Genomic DNA, 19,849 nt, shown 5'->3' on the forward strand with positions numbered 1-19,849 from the left:
CTTGTTCCTCAGGGGAGGGGACCAGGGACCAGGAGGGTGTAGGGCTTTTGTCAGAGGGCAAGTGAGAGCTGCTGAGTTCTCAGGAGCTTTCAAAGCATAAGGGACCAAGATCCTGCTACGGTTCGTTCTCACCAGAGGAAATGGACCGAAATGGGCCCGACCAGGTGTGGCTCAGTGGTTGTGTGTTGACCAGTGAACCAGATCACGGTTCAGTTCTCAGTCAATGTGCTATGGGAGTGCAGATCCGGGAGGCGAGAGAGGGGTGAGGGGGAGGGCAATGCAGGAGAGGCCAATCAGTGATTCTCTCTAATCATTGATGTTCCTATCTTCTCTCTCCCTTCCTCTCTGAAATAAATTAAGATAAAAAATAATAAACAAACAAATAAAAACAGCTAATGGGGACATGTGGAAAAACAAGCTTGGCGGTCAGGAAACAAAGGTGTTTCAGGGGGGAGACCCAGAGCACCAAAATGTGAACAAAAGGGAGGGAAGGCTGGCTCTATTTAGGGCCTGCATTCACCTAGGGCTTCAGCACAACCTTCAGAGGGCGGGCGGGGAATGGGGAGGGAGGGGTCTGGAGGGCCCATAGGACCGCCCGAGGGCCTCGCCATGACAACTGGATTGAGGCCACAGCTGACTTGAGTTCCAGGCAGGAGCAGGTGGGGAAGGGGTATCGTGCGAGCACACCCCTCCCTCCATTAAGAAGCGAGACGACAGGTGTCAGTGACCTGAAACCACCTTTTATTATGAATTCTAACCAGCAGGAGCGCAGGGGATGGTGTGGTGGACGCTCTAGGCATAGTACTGCAGGTTGGCTTTCTTCTTGGCCTGCACCTCCAGGATGCCCTCCATGTAGTCCTCGTGGGTGAGCTCCGTGGCACCCCTGCGGAGTGCGATCATGCCCTGCACCCAGGACACACAGCCTCAGGGTGCCTCCCCGCACCCTGGCCTGGCGCCCGGGGCCAAAGCCTGCCCAGCCTCTTCCCTGCAGCAGCCCACTGGCCACGTAATGCTGCCCCCTGCAGGGAAGGGGGCGGGAAGCACCCACTCACCCACCTCACCCACCACTCACCGCCTCCACACACACGGCCTTGCATTGGGCCCCGTTGAAGTCATCCGTACAGCGGGCCAGCTCCTCGTAGTTCACATCAGGACTGCGGGAGGAGAGATGCCACTGGCCTCAGTTACTCATGGGGGCGGGGCGGGGGGAGCACAGGTCCCCCACGCTGCCCCATCCATCCAGTCAGCTCACACTGTGCCTCGTTCTCTTCAGCAGGTTAGACAAGGTGATTTCTCTGTCTTGAGCTCCAGCCTTCTAGAAATCTATACTAGAGACCCCAGGGACCTCTGAGGCTGAGGCGGGGGAGCAGGAGGGTGTGGAGACAAGGATGGCCATCTGCCTCTCGTGAGTAGCACAGGCCGTGTGCATGTGCTGCTCCCACTTAAAAAGCTCACATGCCGAGCACTGTGCCTGATGTTGCCACAACCCGCCATTACCCGCCCCCCGACACACAAGTCCCAGATAAGAAAGCTGAGGCTTAGAGAGGTTATGTCACCTGCTGAAGGTCACAGAGATCTGAACCTAGTTCCATCTGGCCCCTGGATGGATCCCCCTGGACCATGTGGGGCTGTGCCCATGTGCTGAGGTCAGGGAGGTGGGGAAACTGAGGCCCAATGGCCTGCAGACCTTCCTATTGTGGGGGAGGAGGAGGCAGGTGGAGCCTAAGGAGTAGAGCAGCGACAATGGGGAGTCTTGGCCCCCGGAAGACTACCTCAGGCACGTGGGAGAAGTGGAGGTTAGAAGATGGTATTCAGCCCCAGCTGCTTTGGCTCTGTGGATGGAGTGTCGGCCTACAGACTGAAGGGTCCCAGGTTTGATTCTGGTCAAGGGCACATGCCCAGGTTGCAGGCTCGAGAGGCAGCCAATCAGTGATTCTCTCTCATCATTGATGTTTCTATTGCTCTCTTCCTCTCCCTTCTTCTCTGAAATCAGCAAAAAATACTTTTTAAAAAAAAGAAAATGGTATTGAAAGGTGCTGTGTGAACGGGCTGCGGGAGGAAGGGGATGGGCGGAGGCCTGGGCGGCTCGGCGCCTGCTCCTGGACAGCGGGCTCACCTGACATTCATCTTTCGGGAGTGGATCTGCATGATTCTGGCCCGGGCCTCCTCGTTGGGCATCGGGAACTCAATCTTCCGGTCCAGGCGGCCAGAGCGGAGCAGGGCAGGGTCCAGGATGTCCACCCTGTTGGTGGCCGCGATTACCTGAACAAAGAAAGCAGCAGCAACTTGAACTGAAAGGAAGGGGTTCAGACCAGCAGCAGTCACGGCCACAACAGGCAGAGACAGCCCAGGGTGCAGGTGAAAGGGCAGGGGACGTTCAAGACAGACCCCAATTCCTGCTATGGCTGCCACAGCGAGGTAACGAGAAGGTCCTGGCCTCTAAACCCCATGTTTTTCACCTTCAACAATACTTACCTTGACCTGGGTGTTGGGCTGAAACCCGTCCAGCTGGTTCAGAAGCTCCAGCATCGTCCTCTGCACCTCCCGGTCCCCGGCCTTCTCGCTGTCAAAGCTGAGGCCCGAAGGAGGCCCAAGACACTGGTGAGGCCGCTGCTTGGGCAGAGCCCTCCCTCCTCTCCCCCCACCAGAAGCCTCGCCCAGCCCATCCAGGGCAGGGGAATGTCTCACTCAGCTTGGGGGCGCCGGCCAGGGACTAGCACGGAAAAGGGGTCAGGAGCGGTGGATGGCAGCATTCAGGGACCAGGGAGGCTCTGGGGCCAGGTGTGGAGCTGAGGATAAAACCACCCAGTGCCTGGGCCAGCGCCTGATGAACATCCACTGCAAGCTGCGCTAAGCTTAGAAGCACAGGGATCCAGCCCAGGCCTGGAGTGTAAGGGGAACCTCAGCCGAGAGCTAAAGGCTGAAAACACATCAGTTGGGCAACCAATCACAGAAGAGGGAAGAAGGTAAAGCACACTCCACAGAGGAAACAGCAGACGCGCAGTCTCTCCCGCTGCAGAGCCAGAGTGGGCCTGCAGCCCGGGCGGGGGGCTGCGGAGAGTCCCGAGGGCGGGGGAGGCAGGGGCAGAACCAGCATGAGGCCGGAGGGGAGCAGGGACAGCCACTGAAGGGGCCCTGCAGGTCATGGCAAGCCCAAGCATTTACCCCAAGGAGCAATGGGGAGGCCCAGGAAGGGTTTTAAGTAGAATCCGTATGTGTGAGGGGCTGTGACTGCATGAGTGACATGACAAGGTTTTTGTAGGGAACACGCAGCCCGCTGTGAAAATGGATGGTCAGGGGGAAAGATAAGCAGCAGGGAAGCTTGATAGAAAAGAATTTAGGAAGAACACAAAGTAAAAATGCCATCACCCCAGGAAAGGGGACAGGGTGGGAGTAGGAATTCAGAACCATCTCCTTGGTGGTACCCAGCACCCCTTACCGCTTGGTGCCGATGGCATCCAGCTCATCAATGAAGATGATGGATGGAGCTTTCTCCTTGGCGAGCGCAAAGGCATCCCGGACCAGCTTGGCACCATCCCCGATGAACATCTGCACCAGCTGAGGGCCGGCCAGCTTCAGGAAGGTGGCCTGGGGGCGGCGGGAATGGGGGTTGACGTAATCAGGCCAGAAGCACCATGACAGGTGCCTTCAGGCTCCGAGTGCCCGGTCCTGCCCATTCCTCCTCGTCTTCCCAAAGCACTCACCTTGGTCTGCGCAGCACAGGCCCGAGCCAGCAGAGTCTTCCCCGTACCTGGGGGCCCGTACATCAGCACCCCCTTTGGAGGCTGGATCCCCAAGTTCTCAAACTTCTCCTTGTGGTTCATGGGCAGGACAATGGCCTCCACCAGCTGCCAGGAAGAAGTCCTAGGTGAGGAGAGTGAAGCCCTGAGGGCTCCTACAGCCCAACCTGTAATGGTTTCAACCCCAATCTGTAACCCTCCTATTCCAATTCAGGGACACTGCCCTCTCCTTCCCCCCATCAAGAGAACGCAGAACCTCACTCCCGTCAAGGCTGACTGTGGTCCCTCCAGGCTCAGCAGCACATGGTGGAAACACTGGGCCTGAGTTCCAGGCCTGGCTCTGGCCTTAGCCTTCCATGACCCTAAGCAAATGGTTCACTCTCTCGGGATCTCAGTCCCTCAAACTGTCACGTGCATCCTCCTTGCCTCCCTAGGACGCCATGGGGATAAGAGGCACATTAGGGGAAGCGCCCTGGTCAACGAGGCAGAGAAACACAGAAGGCTGGCAGGCCGCTAGTAGCTGCCACCCCCCCCTCACCTCCTGAATCTGCTTGTCCAGGCCCCCGATGTCACTGTACTGCTCTGTGGGCCGCTCGTCCACCTCCATGGCCTTCACCCGCGAGTCGTACTCTGTGGGCAGAGTCTCCAGGATCAAATAGGAGTCTTTGTTCACACCCTGGAAACACAACACAGAGCCTTCAGATTTGTCCCAGCTCAAGGCCTAATTAAGTGGCCGGGTGACAGGTATCTGAAGAGTGAAAAGAATGATATGGAGCCCTCGCTGGTTTGGCTCAGTGGATAGAGCACTGGCCTGCAGACTGAAGGGCCCCAGGTTCAATTTAAGTCAAGGGCACATGCCCGGGTTGTGGGCTTGATCCCCAGGAGGGGGTGTGCAGAAGACAGCCGATCAGTGATTCTCATCATTGATGTTTCTGTTTCTCTCTCCTCTCCTTTCCTCTCTGAAATCAATAAAATATATCAATATTTTAAAAAAAAAAAAAAAAAAAAAAGATTCACAGAGTAGGGAGACAGGGTCTGACTCTTCAGGCTGCTCTGCTGAGAGACTTAGGGCCAACAGAGACCTGGGTCTGGATCAGAGCCCAGCTGCTCAGGGGGAGAAATTCACTGGCAAAGCTCTGCCTGGGCTCAGGGACACCACTCACCACCAAGTCTCCAGGCTTCAGTTTCTCAGCATCCACCAACCCAATCACAGGCAGGAAGTAGGTCTGTCAGGAAAGTTCCAGAAGCAGCCTCAGTGACTGCTCTCAGGAAGGCTTCCTCACCCTCCTCCGCTCTCCTTCCGCGGAGCCAGCCTCACCTGCCGTGTGGAGGTTTTGATCACGGCACACTTGCCCTTCCTCTGGGAGTCCAGGTCAATGTTGGCGCCGTCCTCCTCTTGGTCATTGGGGTCCACGTCCAAAAGCTGGGAAGGGGGAGAGCACAGATGAAGAGGCCCTCCTCAAAGCCCCTGGACTCCCCAGAGCCGGGTGCTTCCTGGGCTGGGACAGTCCCAGCGCTGGGGGGGCTGACCATCCCTACCTCGCTCCGCACACTGGCCCTGAGCTCAGCACGTGCGGTTGATAAACCATGGGATTGACAAGATCTCTGTTTAGATTAGGGGTGTCGAACTCAATCAGAGAAGGGGCCAAAATCTAAAATCCAGCCTAAATCGCGGGCCGAATGGTTTACTGAACAGTCATAAACTGTCATTGTGATGGAAACGCAGCAGAGTGCAGTGATGACAGCGCGGTGCGGGCCACATTGCAAGGCCTGGCGGGACGGATTTGGCCCGCGGGCCTGGTGTTTGACACATGTGGTTTAGATGATGCTTCTCTGCACAGACAGAGCTCATCTACCCCCAAGGAAAAATAACCGGTAGAAAGTGAGACTGGTGAGGCTTCTGAGGCCTTTTCCAGCCCTATAGATACACTTAGAAATGCACACTAGGAAGGGGACCCTCCGAAGGGGACCCCAACATGCAACTGGGGCCTCAAAACTTCACCCACTCTTTCCCAATGGCCCATCACAGGCCCCGCGAACCCCTCTCTTCCCCTCCACATACACACACACCTCGATGACGTTGGAGACCAGGTAGGGCAGGGTCTTGTTCACTTTGATCTTCTCACTGTTCTCTTTGATCTTGTCCTTCATGGCTTGGAGCTCGTGGGTAACTCGTAACACTTCGCTCTTCATAATCTGGGATGGAGACAAGGGGAAGCAAATGCTGGGCCTTGGAATGAGTGGAGTCATCACAGGGGGCCCTCCCTTAGGCCTCTGAGAGCCGAGCCCCTCGGACAGCGGCCTGGTGAAGGAGTGGGAGTAGAGAGAAAAGAGTAGGACTTAGGGTCCAATACAAATTTTAGGTTCCGCCTTTTATTAAGGGCTGGGTAGTTCAAAATAAAAACCTTCTGAGCCTCAGTTTCCTCTCTGTAAAATGAAGATTTCCTAAAAGAAGGATTTTTGAGAGGAATACTTAAAAGAGCTCGCTGGGAATGGCAGTCTGATTCCCACTTCCAGGCCTGGTGTCCCAACATCCTGTCCCTCTGCTAGTCCCTCTTAAGGCTTAGTTTTCTTTCCTCTTTTTGTGGCCCAAGGAGGAACCAGCGGTCCCCATGCTCCCCCAGGGAGGCAGCTGGGACCACCCGGGCCGGCCCTGGATGCCCACCTTGATTTCACTGTCCAGCAGCCGTGTGCGCTGGATAATCTCTTCTGTGGACATCTTGAGCACCTCTTCCCCGATTCCATCTTGCTGTTTAAAAAAAAAGAAAAATTTAATTAAGGGCACGTGCCCGCTTTCTCCAAGCCCACTCAGCCTCAGTTTCCCCGTCCATAAGACTAGAATGAAGGAATCAGGATGCTTGCCCACATCCCAAGCGGCCCCGACCCTGGGACCGGGCCAGACCTCGACCCCCGGGCATCTGCTCCCCTCCCGCCAGTGTGGTCTCCCCGCGCGTCCGGCTCTAGGACCCCCGCGCTGCCCCGGAGCGGACCTCAGCCTCGTCCCACACGGTCGCCATCTTCTCCTGCCGAGTCACTGAACTCTCGAGTTCCGGCAGCAGATTCACTTCCTAGAGGGAAAGATCGAAGCTCGGACTGGGCGGGAGCCGTGGCAGAAAATTAGTACTGTCTGTCTTAACACCAGCCCTTGACTGGTAGCAGACCTCTTTCTTCCAAGTCCTGACTCCGGCCGATTTATCTCAGGCCGCGAATCTGCTTCTCCGGTTCCAAAGACCACGCGCGGGCCACAGGGCCCACCCCCGTGTCTCCTGAGAAGTTCCCGCCCACGTCCTGTTGATCCTGTGCTACTGGCCGACGCTCGCAGTGGGCGGGGCCTGGATGTATAAACGGAAGGGGCGGGAGAAAGGGCGGGAGCCGCAAAGCCCCTTGGGAAATGTAGTCTTATGTTGGCCCATAACCGAAAGGGCGTTTTGGAAAGGGGTGCTGCAATCTGAAATGGCCCAGTTAGGAATTAGGGGATTTACACAAGAGCTCTGCCTCCCAAACTACGGTATAAACAACATACGACAGCCGTGTGCAAAGGGGAGGATGGGAGGGATAACACCTCAGGCAGCATTTTTATAATTATTATTTATTAAGGTTGGCCACCAAGGGTTACCTGAGAGAATCCTTAACCAATCTTAAAGAATGATCACTGCTGCTACTAACTTCAGGGCAGGGGCCACAGCACTGCCCCTGTGGGAAGAGCTCAGCTGGCAATGAGCCTCTACAATTAAAAATTTTTAAAAAGCAAACATCACGTCTGTAATCGTTTCTTTTCATCTCACTAAGACAGGACTCTTTGGATCAAATGAGACTCATTTGTTGTACCTGTGTCCTCTGATCTGAGTTAGGGTTTCAACATATAAACTTTGGGGAACACAATTCAGTCCATAACATCTTTCTAACAGTATCTCTCTCTCTTTCTCTCTCTCTCTCTCTCTCTCTCTCTCTCTCTCTCTCTCTCTCTCTCTCTCTCTATATATATATATATATATATATATATATATATATATATATATATATATATTTCAGGGAGGAAAGGGGAGAGAGAGAGATTTCCTCTCTGAAATATATATATATATATATATATATATATATATATATATATATATAGAGAGAGAGAGAGAGAGAGAGAGAGATACACTATTAGAAAGATGGACTTAACTATGTTCAGAGAGAGAGAGAGAGAGAGATTTCAGAGAGGAAAGGAGAGAGAGAGAGAAACATCAATGATGAGAGAGAATCATTGATCAGCTGCCTCCTGCACACCTACACTGGGGATCCAGCCCACGTCCTGTTGATCCTGTGCTACTGGGGAGGGGGCGTGGGGAGGGATAACACCTCAGGCAGCATTTTTATAATTATTATTTATTAAGGTTGTGCCCGATTAGGAATTGAACTGTAACCTCCTGGTTCATAATTTGATGCTCAACCACTGAGCCATGCCAGCTAGGCTCTAACAGACTTCCTATGTTGCTTGTTATCATTACTGTCTATTGCATCCGCCCTGCATGCCAGCAGCTCCTCCGCGCAGAGAGCTTTGTCTCGGGCTCACTGGCACCCCAAGAACCCGGAAGGGCAGCTGGAGACACTCACACATTTGTGCGGAGGGACGGACGCTCGTGTCTGAGGAAGCTCACCCGGGCAGGGAAAGTCAGAATCACTGGGACCACGTACAAACAGTTTATTTTTCTATAAAGAACAAAGTACAAAGAGGTGGGCGGTGGCAGTGGGGCCTTGAGGAGCAGCCGTCGGCAGCCTCAGACCCTGGTGGAGACCCCAGGAGGCCTGGCGGTTGCTCCAGGAGTAAACAGGTGTCCAAAACATGGCCAGTCAGGGGTGGAGGAGCGGGGGGAGGTGGCGTGGGTGCCGACGATGTCACACAAAGCCAGGCTTCATGGAGGAGCGGCGGCAGTTGGGGCAGCTCCGGGTCCCGTTGTTCTGCAGGCACCTTGGGAGGCAAAGGGCTCTGTCCACTCACCACGCCCGTCCTTCCGTTCCAGGCCGGGGCCTGTCTCTCCTCTCCTCTGCAGGGGCTTGGAAGGTGCCAAGGGAAGAGGATGGCCCCCAACTCCCTGCCCGCAGCTCTGCTTGCCCATTGCCCTGGCCTGGCAGGAGTCGCTTCCAGGTGTGTGAATGCCATGGCCTTTCAGAGGCCTCTCAGAATTCTCTTTGGAGAGAATGATCGCAAGAATGACCACCTCGGCCGAAACCGGTTTGGCTCAGTGGATAGAGCGTCGTCAGCCTATGGACTCAAAGGTCCCAGGTTCGATTCCGGTCAAGGGCATGTACCTTGGTTGCGGGCACATTCCCAGTATGGGGTGTGCAGGAGGCAGCTGGTCGATGTTTCTCTCTCAACCGACGTTTCTAGCTCTCTATCCCTCTCCCTTCCTCTCTATGGAAAATCAATAAAATATATTAAATAAATAAATAAAGTCTGCCGTGAGGATTCCGTTGTGATTAGATCCTAGCGCACCCCGAAGGGGCCCACGTGCCCCTCCCCCGGCCCGCGGGAGCCTCACCGGAGGTGGAAGATGTGGGAGCAGGGCAGGGCCTGCAGCCGGCTGTTCCTCTCGCCGATGGACTCCCCGCACAGGCCGCAGTAGAGCTCCGTCTCCTCCACGCACTCGTGGAAGCGCACGACGTGGGCGCGCAGCTCCCGCTGCAGCCCCTTGCCGCGGTAGATGGCCTCGCTCAGACAGTGCAGCTTCAGCTGGCTCAGCTGGGCCCGCGGGGGCGGGCGTGCAGGCGGAGGGGAGAGACCCGGTCAGTGCTGGTGAGCCTCCGCCCGCCTCCCCTTGCCCAGCCCAAGGAGCTGTCCCGGAGGGGTCACTGCAGTCAGGCCGCACAGGGCCCCGTCCTGGGCACCTTCCTGCCTGGCTGATGGACCTGGGAAAAAAACGTCCTGCCCTCTCTGGGCCTCGGTTTCCCCTCGTGCAGAATGAGGGGGTGGTGAGGTCAGGAGTCTTCACCCCTAGAACCTGATGGGACCCCGTGTTTTTGAAGGGTTGTATTGACCAAACCTGTTGCATTGACTCCATAATTGTTTTCCTGGTCTCCTTAATTAAATGTACACAACAACTTTGTTCACATTTCTGATCAGACCAAGATACTCGGGTAAACACGAGTAGCTATAACCAAGCATTTTAGGACTATTACCCAGTCTCAGAGAAATGCACATCTTTCAGAAGATTTTGAGAAACACTGAGCATGTTTTCCCTGTTTAGAGGTTTGGATACAATTTCTGAATTTAGAGAGGCCATGTTACCAGGTCATGGGCTCTGAGCACACCCATGGGCCTTGTCTTTCTCATCTGTAAAATGGGGCTCACGGTACTCAGCTTTGCAGAGAGACAGCGAGGACTGGAAGCAACACCCACAAGAGCCCGTCTCTCAGTGAGTGGAGGCCACTGTTAGGAGTTTTGATGACCACCAAGAAAGCTCTGAGGGCCCTAACGGGTTTGGCTCAGTGGATGGAGCATCGGCCTGTGGACTCAAGGGTCCCAGGTTCGATTCTGGTCAAGGGCATGTACCTTGGTTGCAGGCACATCCCCAGTTGGGTGTGTACAGGAGGCAGCTGATTGATGTTTCTCACTCATCGATGTTTCTGACTCTCTATCCCTCCCCCTTCCTCTCTATAAAAAAATCAATAAAACATATATTTTTAAAAAGCTCTGAGGAATTCTGCTGCCCTCTGAACTGTGAGCCCAGCCCTTTGAAGCACTCTCTGGATGGAAGAGAAACAGCCAGGGTCTGGGGATGGCTGGGGAAACTCCTGAAGATTAGGAAGGGTGCGGGGTGTGAGCAGACTCAGGGGGCCCTCTCCACACCCCCACAATCCCACCTGGGGCTCCTGACTCCAGCCCCAGGGGACGGAAGCAGGTCTGACCTTGTTGCCCACCTCCTCGGCCAGGTCCTGGGCTCTCTCGATGGCATCCAGAGCCTGGAAGGAAAACACTGCTCTGAGGACAGCGTTGTCTCAGAGGCAGGAAGGGGTAGGGAGAGGTGGGCGTGGGGAGGGGGACAGGGCTGGGCAGCCGCCCTGGGGGTGAAGGTGGCAGGAAGAGACTGGGGTGCAGCTGTAAGAGCTGTGTGGTGCCGCCTCCTGCTTCAGTTCCCTCGGGTACAGAAGGGAATATTTCTGTCTGGCGGGGTGTTGTGCAAGCACGGGAAGCAGTTTAAGTATTCTGAATTCAAACCCAGCTCTGGGCCTGTACTAGCTTAGCTGGGTGACTGGGCCATGCATGGGCCTTCTCTGAGCCTGGAAAACGGGGGGGAAGCTGGTGTGAGATAACGTGTGTGAAGTCCTCTGAGGCCCAGACGCACAGGTCGTTGGCCGGGAGCCGGGGAGAGCCGGGGGCTGTAGGACCGGGGCGAAACCTCACCTTGTCCGGTGCCTTCCGGGCCACCCAGCATTTGGCCACACCCAGCAGCACCTGCACCTGCCCCAGGCGATTGCCGATCTCGGTCATGATGCTCATGGCAGAGTCGTACCTGGGGAAGGCTGTCTGCACAGCCGAGCGGGGATGGGGTCAGGCTGGGCCAGGCCTGCAGCCCGGGCCCCGCCTCCCGGCGGCCTCACCTCCAGGTCCCCGCGGCTCCGGTGGATGTCCGCAAAGCAGAGCAGGCAGAGGGCCTGCAGCGGCCGGTCCCCGTGCTGCAGGGCGATCTTCATCGACTCCTGTGAGGGCGGCCGGGCGCTCAGGGCTGCTCGTCCGCCCCCACCACCTACCGGGGCACCCAGGGATCACCCACATCCTCAGAGCCCCACACACCGATCCTGGCTCTCAGGCCCCACACACCCAACCAGTGGGGCCTCACAGCACCCAGCAACGCGGAAACCGAGGCTCAGAGAGCAGAAGGGACTCCATCCGGCCACCTGGCTAGTAAAGGGGCAAAACTGGGATTTGAACCCGCGTCGGTGGAACTTCAGAGATGGCTCTCTTCCAACTTAAAGAAGATGGGAGGATGGGGGGGGGCCACAGGGAAGCCCCCTCCCCTGAGAATAGACTGGAAGGAGTGAGGTTGGGGACGGGAGAAACATGCATCCCTCAGGGCTCAGCTAGAGAAAGGCTGGACCAGGAGCAAGGCATTGTGGGCTGATGTGGAAGGAGGAGACCCGCCCGCTCTGGGCCCCAGACCCTGGCCCGCTCCCCCTCCTGCCTGCCTCCCCGCTGCCCCACCTCACAGCACTCCATGGCGCTGCCCAGGTGGCCCAGCAGGCGGTAGGCCACGGCCATGTGGTACTGGCTCATGGCCCGGTACTTGAGGCTCCAGCCTTTGCCGTAGTCGTTGACGAGCTCGGCAGCCTTGCAGGGGAAGAACAGAGCTTTCTCGTAGTCCTGCAGGGACACAGGGAGGGGTGGGGCAGGGGGGCACGCCGAGTGTCAGAAGCTGCCCCCACGCTGAAGGCTGCAGGCCCTGGCTTCCCTGGGGTGTTCCTTCATCCTTTCTGGAACCCAGGGGACGAGTGACCCAGGCAGGGGCAACCGCCAGGGCGAAGGGGTGGGCTCCATGGACACGGGGATGGGCACCCGGTTTGCTGATGCTGGATTATAACCCACTGCTCGGTTCCTGGCGTTTAGTAGATGCACAATAAATGTCTGTTGAATGGCCCTAGCCGGTTTGGCCCAGTGGATAGAGCATCAAACTATGGACTGAAGGGTCCTGGGTTGGATTCTGGTCAAGGGCACATGCCTGGGTTGCAGGCTCAGTCCCCAGTAGGGGGCGTGTGGAAGGCAGCCAATCAATGATTCTCTCTCGTCATTGATGTTTCCATGTCTCTCTCCCTCTCCCTTCCTCTCTGAAATCAATAAAAATATTTTAAAAATATATAGTTGTTGAATGAATGAATGAATGAGAAGGCAAGAACATACAGCTAGCTTCTCTTCTCACCCAGTCCCTAGTGGCCCCTCCGCTGCAGAGACGCACAGAAGGGTGGGGTGGCCTGGCATCCTCCCACCCCCACCCCTGAGGTTGCCCCCTGGACCCAGCAGCAGCTGCTCCCTGAAGGCTCCGTGACCGACTCACTGAAGAAGGAAACGTCGGGACTGAGGCAATGAAATCGTCCTCTCATTCTTCCCTTTCTCCTCAGACCTCCAAATGGCCTTTTTGCCTGCCCAGGAGGAGCTGACAGCCTCGCCTCCCTCAGTTTGGAAAACAAGAAAAATCAGAGAGGCGCTCCGTTCAGCAGCTTATCCATCAACCCCACCGCGCACTGCTTTGTGCTGTGTGGGCTGGAGCCGATGAGCTGGCGGGTAAGACCGGGCTGCAGCTGTGTGGAGGTCTACTGATCCCCAAAGGCCAGGCCGAGGGGCCCCACCCGTGAACAAATCCATGCACCAGGACTCCATCTGGTGGTCAGTGCGCGTCATAGCTGCCGGTCGGATGGCAGGACGGTCGGACGGTCACTTAGGCTTTTATATACAGATGGTTATAATAAATAAAATTAATGTTATACATATATAAAATAGTGCTATATCTATAACATACAGTACCAGGTAATGCTATGTAATACGGTTGCATCATAATACATTATATTGTATTATACTGCATTAGTATAACTGCAGAGAAAAAAAATTTCAAATGAACTTACAACATATACTTGGACAGTTCATCCATAGTGGGATGTATTATAGAGACAAAAAAAAAAAAAAAAAAAAAAAAGCAGCCGAAGCCGGTTTGGCTCAGTGGATAGAACATCGGTCTGCGGACTGAAAGGTCCCAGGTTGGATTCCGGTCAGGGGCATGTACCTTGGTTTGGGGCACATCCCCAGTAGGGGGTGTGCAAGAGGCAGCTGGTCGGTGTTTCTCATCGACGTTTCTAGCTCTCTATCTCTCTCCCTTCCTCTCTATAAAAAAATCAATAAAATGTATTAAAATAAAAAAGCAAAGAAATCTTAAATTTTCTTCAATTTTTTTAAAGCAATATTGGTACTGTCGTTGAAACTATTTTATATATTTTGTAGGATAAAGTAAATATTTAATTGTGTTGTTAGAAACCAAGATTTTTAGTCTAAGAGCAATGAGAATTGAGTTTAAAACAAGTTAAGGAAAATCCGGAAACATTAGCCTTGGACTGGAAGCATCGCTAGAAGGCACCCTGGCAATGAAAAGCTTTAGCAGCGATGAAGCCCAGGAGCCACGAGCTCCCCGAGAGCCCATGTTTTGGCTTTAAATACCGTTTTCTATTAAAAAGAACCCCAAGAAGTTGGCTGATCCCAGATCTGAGGCAAGGAATATAGAAAAGGAGCCTGGGACCGTTTCCTGTGCCAGAAAGCAAAAACGCTTTCCAAGACTAAACCAACCTCATCCGAGGACACAGGCACTTGCTGACAGGAATTTCTCGGACCAGAGTGAAGGTACCATAATAGGGACGTCAGAAAGAACAATGATTGCAACCGACCGGAGAACCCTGACTCTAAAGAAAATCCACGATTTCATAACGCTGCTCCAAACAGAGGAAGCAAAGCAACCCTGTCAGGGTGACCCCTGAAGGCAGCCCTCCCTCCACTCCTGACTCTGGAAAGTGGGAACTAAAGGAGGAAAAAGTACTCATTCTGCCCTTCCTTCAGGAACTGTGTTTCAAAGTAACCACCTGGTCCCAACAGATGCGGGAAAGGTCTTCCACTTAGAAAATCCTCAGCTAATAATCATAGCAGGAGTAAGAGTGCCGGGAAACGGCCGTTTCATTAGAGTAAAAGTGAACGCGTTGATCTGGGCAGCAAACACCAGCGGATGCTAAAGCCATGACAGGGAATGTGCCGGCAGGACTGAATGTTCCCGGGTGCCACGAAAGGAAAAACATAAGCCCTGAAACGGAGGGATCAGACGGTCACTCTCTCAGCCACCCGATGTGATGTAACAGGAAGAACACGGAGTGGCCCTGACCAGGCTGTCTCTGTGGTAGAGCGTCAGCTTGCGGACTGAAGGGTCCCAGGTTCGATTCCGGTCAAGGGCATGTACCTTGGTTGTGAGCACATCCCCAGTGTGGGGTGTGCAGGAGGCAGCTGAGTCGATGTTTCTAACTCTCTATCCCTCTCCTTCTCCATTCCTCTCTGTAAATATATATATATATATATATATATATATATATATATATATATATATATATATATATATATAATATGTTTTAAAAAAAAGAAAGGAAGAAAAAAAGAACACAGTATGGACGCAAAGGAGCCACATCCTAACCCCCACAAGCGCAGGGGAGGCCTGTGTGGCCTCACAAACTGAGACCTAAAACGCCCCCCGAGGATGGCCTGAAATGAAAGCGTTTAAACTAAATTGTTTCGAGGGGGCAGTCACGTCCTAGGCCAGCATCTTCCCGGACAAAGGTCCATCTTGACCTTACCTGAGCCTGTCTACTGTCTTTTTGCATCTACTATAACGACCATGGAATGTCAGAGGAATCTTTCTTTTCCCGGACCCCTCAAAGCACCCGCACCACTCCGCGGAGACCGCAGCCCCCACCTCATCCTGTCCCATCGAGTACAAGTCTGCAATCTTGCTTTTTACCCGCTTCCCCTCTGCTTCCTCCCGCCTCCCTCACCTGCCACCAGTGGATTCCAGGAGGCCTACATATGTCTCCTCTTTTGACTGTAACGTATAAAATCGGGTGCAAAACGGCCATTCTCCAGAGCATTATCTCAATCCCTGGATGGTTTGCTTCCCGGCGATTGTCAACAGTTTGGCTCAAATAAGCTCACAAAAACTCTCTGTGGCTCTGACGTTTCTGACGTGGCCGAGGGCATTGCTCGTGTGACAGCCTCACCTCGGGCCACCGACCTCTCTCCACACCCTGTTCCAGTCGCGGTTCACAGGGAGGAGAGGATAAGGGAACAATTACACGGCTCCTGGAGGAAGCAACGAGACGGAACATTCTACAAGGCAGACAATCTGGCTTCTTCAATAAATGGTGGGAAATAAAAGGAGAGGGGAAGGATTTTCTACCAAAAGAGACTGAAGAGACACACTAACCACCGCCAGGTGTGGCTCTCCTTTCTATTCCGATTCAAAGGAGCCGCGGGCACAGGCGTCTTTTCGGGGGAAAAGCACAGACATTTAAGATAAATGAAGTTGCTCATGATGGTGTGTGTGGCCGTAGTTTTGTGATTATGCATGAAAGTGTCCTTAGATAAGAAAATGTCCGCCCCAGATGCATACTACACTTCTTTGGGGTAAAAATATCATGATGTCTATAATTTTATATCATGACACTGCAGGGATTAAGAAGTACAAATCAGCAGTTATAAAACACAGGAATGTAAATCACTGACCAGGGAATATAGTCAATAATACTGTAATAACTATATATGGTGCCAGGTGGGTACTAGACTTTTCGGGGGGATCCCTTCGTAAGGTATGTAAATACTGTACACCTGAAACTGATATAATATTAAAGGTCAACTATCATTGAAGTTTTTTAGCCAGCCGGCATGGCTACCCTGTGAACTAGGAGGTCGTGGTTTGATTCCCGGTCAGGGTACGTGACTGGGTGGCATGCTCGATCCCAAGTAGGGGGTGTATAGGAAGCAACCAGTGATTCTCATCATTGATGTTTCTATCTCTTTTTCCCTCTCCCTTCCTCTCTGAAGTCAATTAAAAATATTTTTTAAAATAAACATTTCAAATGAAAATACAAAACATATGTCAATCCAATAAGGCCAAATATTAATAATTGTTAAATCTAAGTGGATATATGGAAATTCATTACATCATTCTCTTGACTTCCCTGTGGAGTTAATTTTCTTCATAATAAAGAAAGGTTTGGAAACACCCTTACTCCTCTCCAATCCTATTGCCCCTCATTGGTTGGCTTCCCTGTCCATCCAGTTGCTGAAAACAAAATCCTCAGTGTCATCCTGGACGACTCTCTTCATTTCCTCACAAGCCAGCTCTGAACTATCCGCACACTCACCGACCCTTTGATTTATTGAGCATCGATATGTGCCAGGCATTAGCATCTGCCCTGGGCCAAGCGCAGCCTGGCTGCCCAGAGAAAGGACAGCTGCTCAGGACCAGAAGCCTGCGGTCACTGGTCCCTTCAGTTCATTCACAGTCTGCCTTCCCGCCTCCCCCCACCCTCTGACCCACCTCCTCTCTCCTTCTCCCCTTCCTGGCCTCCGTCCTGCCTAGAACAGGCCAGGTATGCTCCCCCACTTCGAGGCAGAGCTTTGCCTCAGCTGTTCCACCTTTCTCACTCTCTCCCAGGTTTCTGCATAGCTCACACCCTCATCTCCTTCAAGTCATCAACACCACCTCTGTGAGTCTTGCAACATCCAATTGTTTGAAATTGCAGCATCGCTTACCCCTTTCTCTGCTTTCCTTCGTCCTAAGAAGCTTCCTAGCATGCTGTGCGGTTTACTTACTCATTGTTTTTTTTTGTTTTGTTTTTTTATCTTCTTTCTCCCCCCAACTAGAGGTCAACAAGCTTCATGGGGCCAGGGACCTGGCTATGGCTGTCACTGCTGCTCCACAGGCCAACAGTGCCTGGGATACAGTAAATGCCCAATAAATATATGATGATTGAATCCTTGCTCTCCCTCATTATACAGATACTAGAGGCCCAGTGCACAAAATTCATGCACTGGGGGTGGGGTGCCTCAGCCTGGCCTGTGCCCTCTCGCAGTCCGGGAGCCCTTGGGCGTGTCCAGTCGGCAGTTGGGCATCCTTAGCACTGCATTGGGGGAGGGAGAGGCTCCCACCACCACCCCTGCGCTCATCAGCCATGAGCCAGGCTCAGGGCTTCTGGCTGAGCAGCGCTCCCTCTGTGTGTCTGACCCCTGGTGGTCAGTGCATGTCATAGCGATTTGCATATTAGCCTTTTATTATATAGGATTATATAGGATATCTACCAAGGATCAGAAAGGAGAAGGCCACGCCCAGGCTCACACAGCAAGTGCGTGGCAGGGCCGTTTCATGGCCCCTCCTCACCCAGGAGCCTCCCATTCCCCCAGAGAGTCAGACAGACCAAGGGATGATTTCCGGCTCTGCCCTTCCTGACCCCCGTCTTTCCCTTCCTGGGTAAGGGTCACCCCTCACAGACTCCCGTCCACCTTATCCCTACCTAAATGGGAGGACTGAGCGAGGCAATGCCAGGGGAGCCTGAGCCGGCCGCTGCCCTCCCCCCGGCCCCGGCCCCGGCCCCGGCCCACCTTGACCTGGGCGTAGAAGCTGCCCAGGCTGCAGCAGACGCGGCACTCCAGCATGGTGTCGTCGTTGTTGTGGGCGTAGCGCAGGGCCTTCTCGAAGCTCTCCAGGGCCTTCTGGAAGAGGCTGAGGCCCAGGAAGGCGTTGCCCATGCTCAGGCTGACCTGGCCCCCGAGCTGGGCGCCCGCCCTGGTGCCGGGCAGGCCGAGGCAGGTCTTGCAGTAGGAGATGGTCTTGTGGAACTCGCACAGCTTCTCGTTGCTGCGCGCCAGGTTCAGGTAGCTCTCCAGCAGGAAGTCTGCGTCCTCCAGCTCCCGCGCGGTGTCGATCTGCACCACGGCAAACTGCCACGGGGGTGGCGGGCATTGGCCGTCAGCCTGCGCCCGCCAAGCCTCACAGCCCGAAGCCTCGGAGCCAGAGCTGCCACGCCAGCCTCGGGCACTCTCTGCTCCCCGCCACGGGCCACGGGCCACGGGCAGACCCAGAGCCCCGCCTTTCCTGCCCCAGCCTGGATCTTCAGCCCCACCACCCACCTACTCAGCCCCAGCCTCAAACCTGGAGGAGCCAGCCCCCCACAGACTCAGGCTCAAACCCCAACCAGGAAGGCTGGGACCTAGACTCCCGGCTCGAGAGTCCCAACCCCTGCAGCTCAAAGCCACAGGCCCAGACCCCAAGCCAAGACGCAGCATCTAAGACCCAGGCCTCCGATGTGGGTTCAGAGCCTCCCCCCCATTCCTCGGCGGCTAGCCTGTGGGGCACAGGGGGGCCTGAGGCGCCAGCTCTGCCCACCCTCCTCAGCCCCGCCAGGGCAGGGCGCGCCCACCTTCAGCATCTCCTTGTAGCGGCCCATCTCCGAGTGGGCGGTGACCAGGCAGCCCAGCACACGGAAGCGCCCCACCAGGTCCGAGCTCTTCTCCAGCAGCTTCGTCCACACCTGCAGCGCCTTCTCCGTCTGGTTGGACTGGTACAGCTGGAGCCCCTTCTCGATCTGCTGCTTGGTCTGGTCCTGCCCCATCCCCGGAGCCCCGCGCCCCTCCCGGGCGGACCTCGGCTGCTCCCTGCCTCTAGGCACTCATGGCGGGGGACCCAGCCGCCCACCGTGCCCGCCAGCCGCCCTCCGGGCCCGGCAGGAAAGCCGCTCCAGGCCCGCGGGGCAGGGCCCGATGGAGAACGAACGGTGCCGCTCGCTCTGGGAACAAAGCTGGTCTGGCCCCGTCTGCAGCTGTCGCTGCCAGTTGGGGCCACGTGGCCGCTGAGGAATGTCAGCCGCAAGGTCACGCGGGCCTCGGTGGCCCCCGCCCCCAAGCGGGGAGGTGGCTTCCCAGGGATCCGGGCACCTGCCCCGGGGGCAGCCCCGGGGTGTCTCTCCGGCGCCTCGGACACTGGCCCTGACCTCCCGGCCGGCAGGCCCTCCTGCAGCCTCGCCCGGAGCCGCCTCGGGGAGCGGGGAGGACGCAGGAGTGAGCCTGGGCACAGCCTCCCCCAGGGCTTGCCCCTGTGGTCTCTCCCGGGCACCGAGATCTCATACCCACATGAACCTGCCCACACCACGCCCAACATCTAGCCCCAGCCCAGCCGCCAACCTCTCTGGGCCTCCGTACCCTCCTCTGAGACACGGGGGGAGCCAGAGGCGGTACACCCCCCGCGCACAGGGCTTCCCAGGCAGCAGAGGCGTGGGGGACGGCACGGGCCCTGGAGCCGGCTGCCAGGGTGGATTCTGCCGGCCACTGATGAGCTGTGTGGGCAGCGTGACCCTGGCAGGGGAGATGGCGGCCACGCTGCCGGGCTGTGAGGAGTGAGTGGCGGGCAGGCTGACCAGGACTCAGGACAGTGCCTGCCACGCGGGAAGCGCTCCGGTGTCCACAGGCGAGAGGCCATCCCAGCCGTGTCTGCTCTTCGGCAAACTGCCCTCCAGGCACAGAGCTGACCCGGGGAGGTTTATTTTATTCATTTTTAAAA

General features: G+C 55.4%; 2 protein-coding genes across 3 annotated transcripts; both read right to left on the reverse strand.

Annotated features, from left to right (window-relative positions):
• Positions 1 to 720: 720 nt before the first annotated feature.
• Positions 721 to 6,917, reverse strand: PSMC3 (proteasome 26S subunit, ATPase 3). Of its 2 annotated transcripts, XM_036427427.2 has the most exons (13): positions 6,902 to 6,917; positions 6,731 to 6,808; positions 6,406 to 6,489; positions 5,811 to 5,936; positions 5,059 to 5,163; positions 4,904 to 4,966; positions 4,279 to 4,416; positions 3,705 to 3,848; positions 3,440 to 3,588; positions 2,476 to 2,572; positions 2,117 to 2,262; positions 1,073 to 1,154; positions 721 to 903 (listed from the first exon to the last, which is right to left on the reverse strand). In XM_036427427.2, exons 2-13 carry the CDS (start codon positions 6,755 to 6,757, stop codon positions 793 to 795), a joined length of 1,272 nt encoding a protein of 423 aa, XP_036283320.1. In that variant the 5' UTR covers positions 6,758 to 6,808; positions 6,902 to 6,917; the 3' UTR covers positions 721 to 792. The 2 variants fall into 2 exon arrangements, with proteins under 2 accessions (XP_036283320.1, XP_036283319.1); XM_036427426.2 differs by lacking the exon at positions 6,902 to 6,917 and having other exon boundaries at positions 6,731 to 6,879.
• Positions 6,918 to 8,409: 1,492 nt separating this feature from the next.
• On the reverse strand, positions 8,410 to 19,315 carry RAPSN (receptor associated protein of the synapse). Its single transcript, XM_036426115.2, has 8 exons — positions 18,714 to 19,315; positions 17,896 to 18,234; positions 11,923 to 12,081; positions 11,322 to 11,420; positions 11,125 to 11,247; positions 10,629 to 10,682; positions 9,263 to 9,462; positions 8,410 to 8,691 (listed from the first exon to the last, which is right to left on the reverse strand). Exons 1-8 carry the CDS (start codon positions 18,903 to 18,905, stop codon positions 8,619 to 8,621), a joined length of 1,239 nt encoding a protein of 412 aa, XP_036282008.1. The 5' UTR covers positions 18,906 to 19,315; the 3' UTR covers positions 8,410 to 8,618.
• Positions 19,316 to 19,849: the final 534 nt, after the last annotated feature.

This window comes from Pipistrellus kuhlii, unplaced genomic scaffold (genome assembly GCF_014108245.1).
Source record: "Pipistrellus kuhlii isolate mPipKuh1 unplaced genomic scaffold, mPipKuh1.p scaffold_m20_p_9, whole genome shotgun sequence".
NCBI lineage: Eukaryota > Metazoa > Chordata > Mammalia > Chiroptera > Vespertilionidae > Pipistrellus > Pipistrellus kuhlii.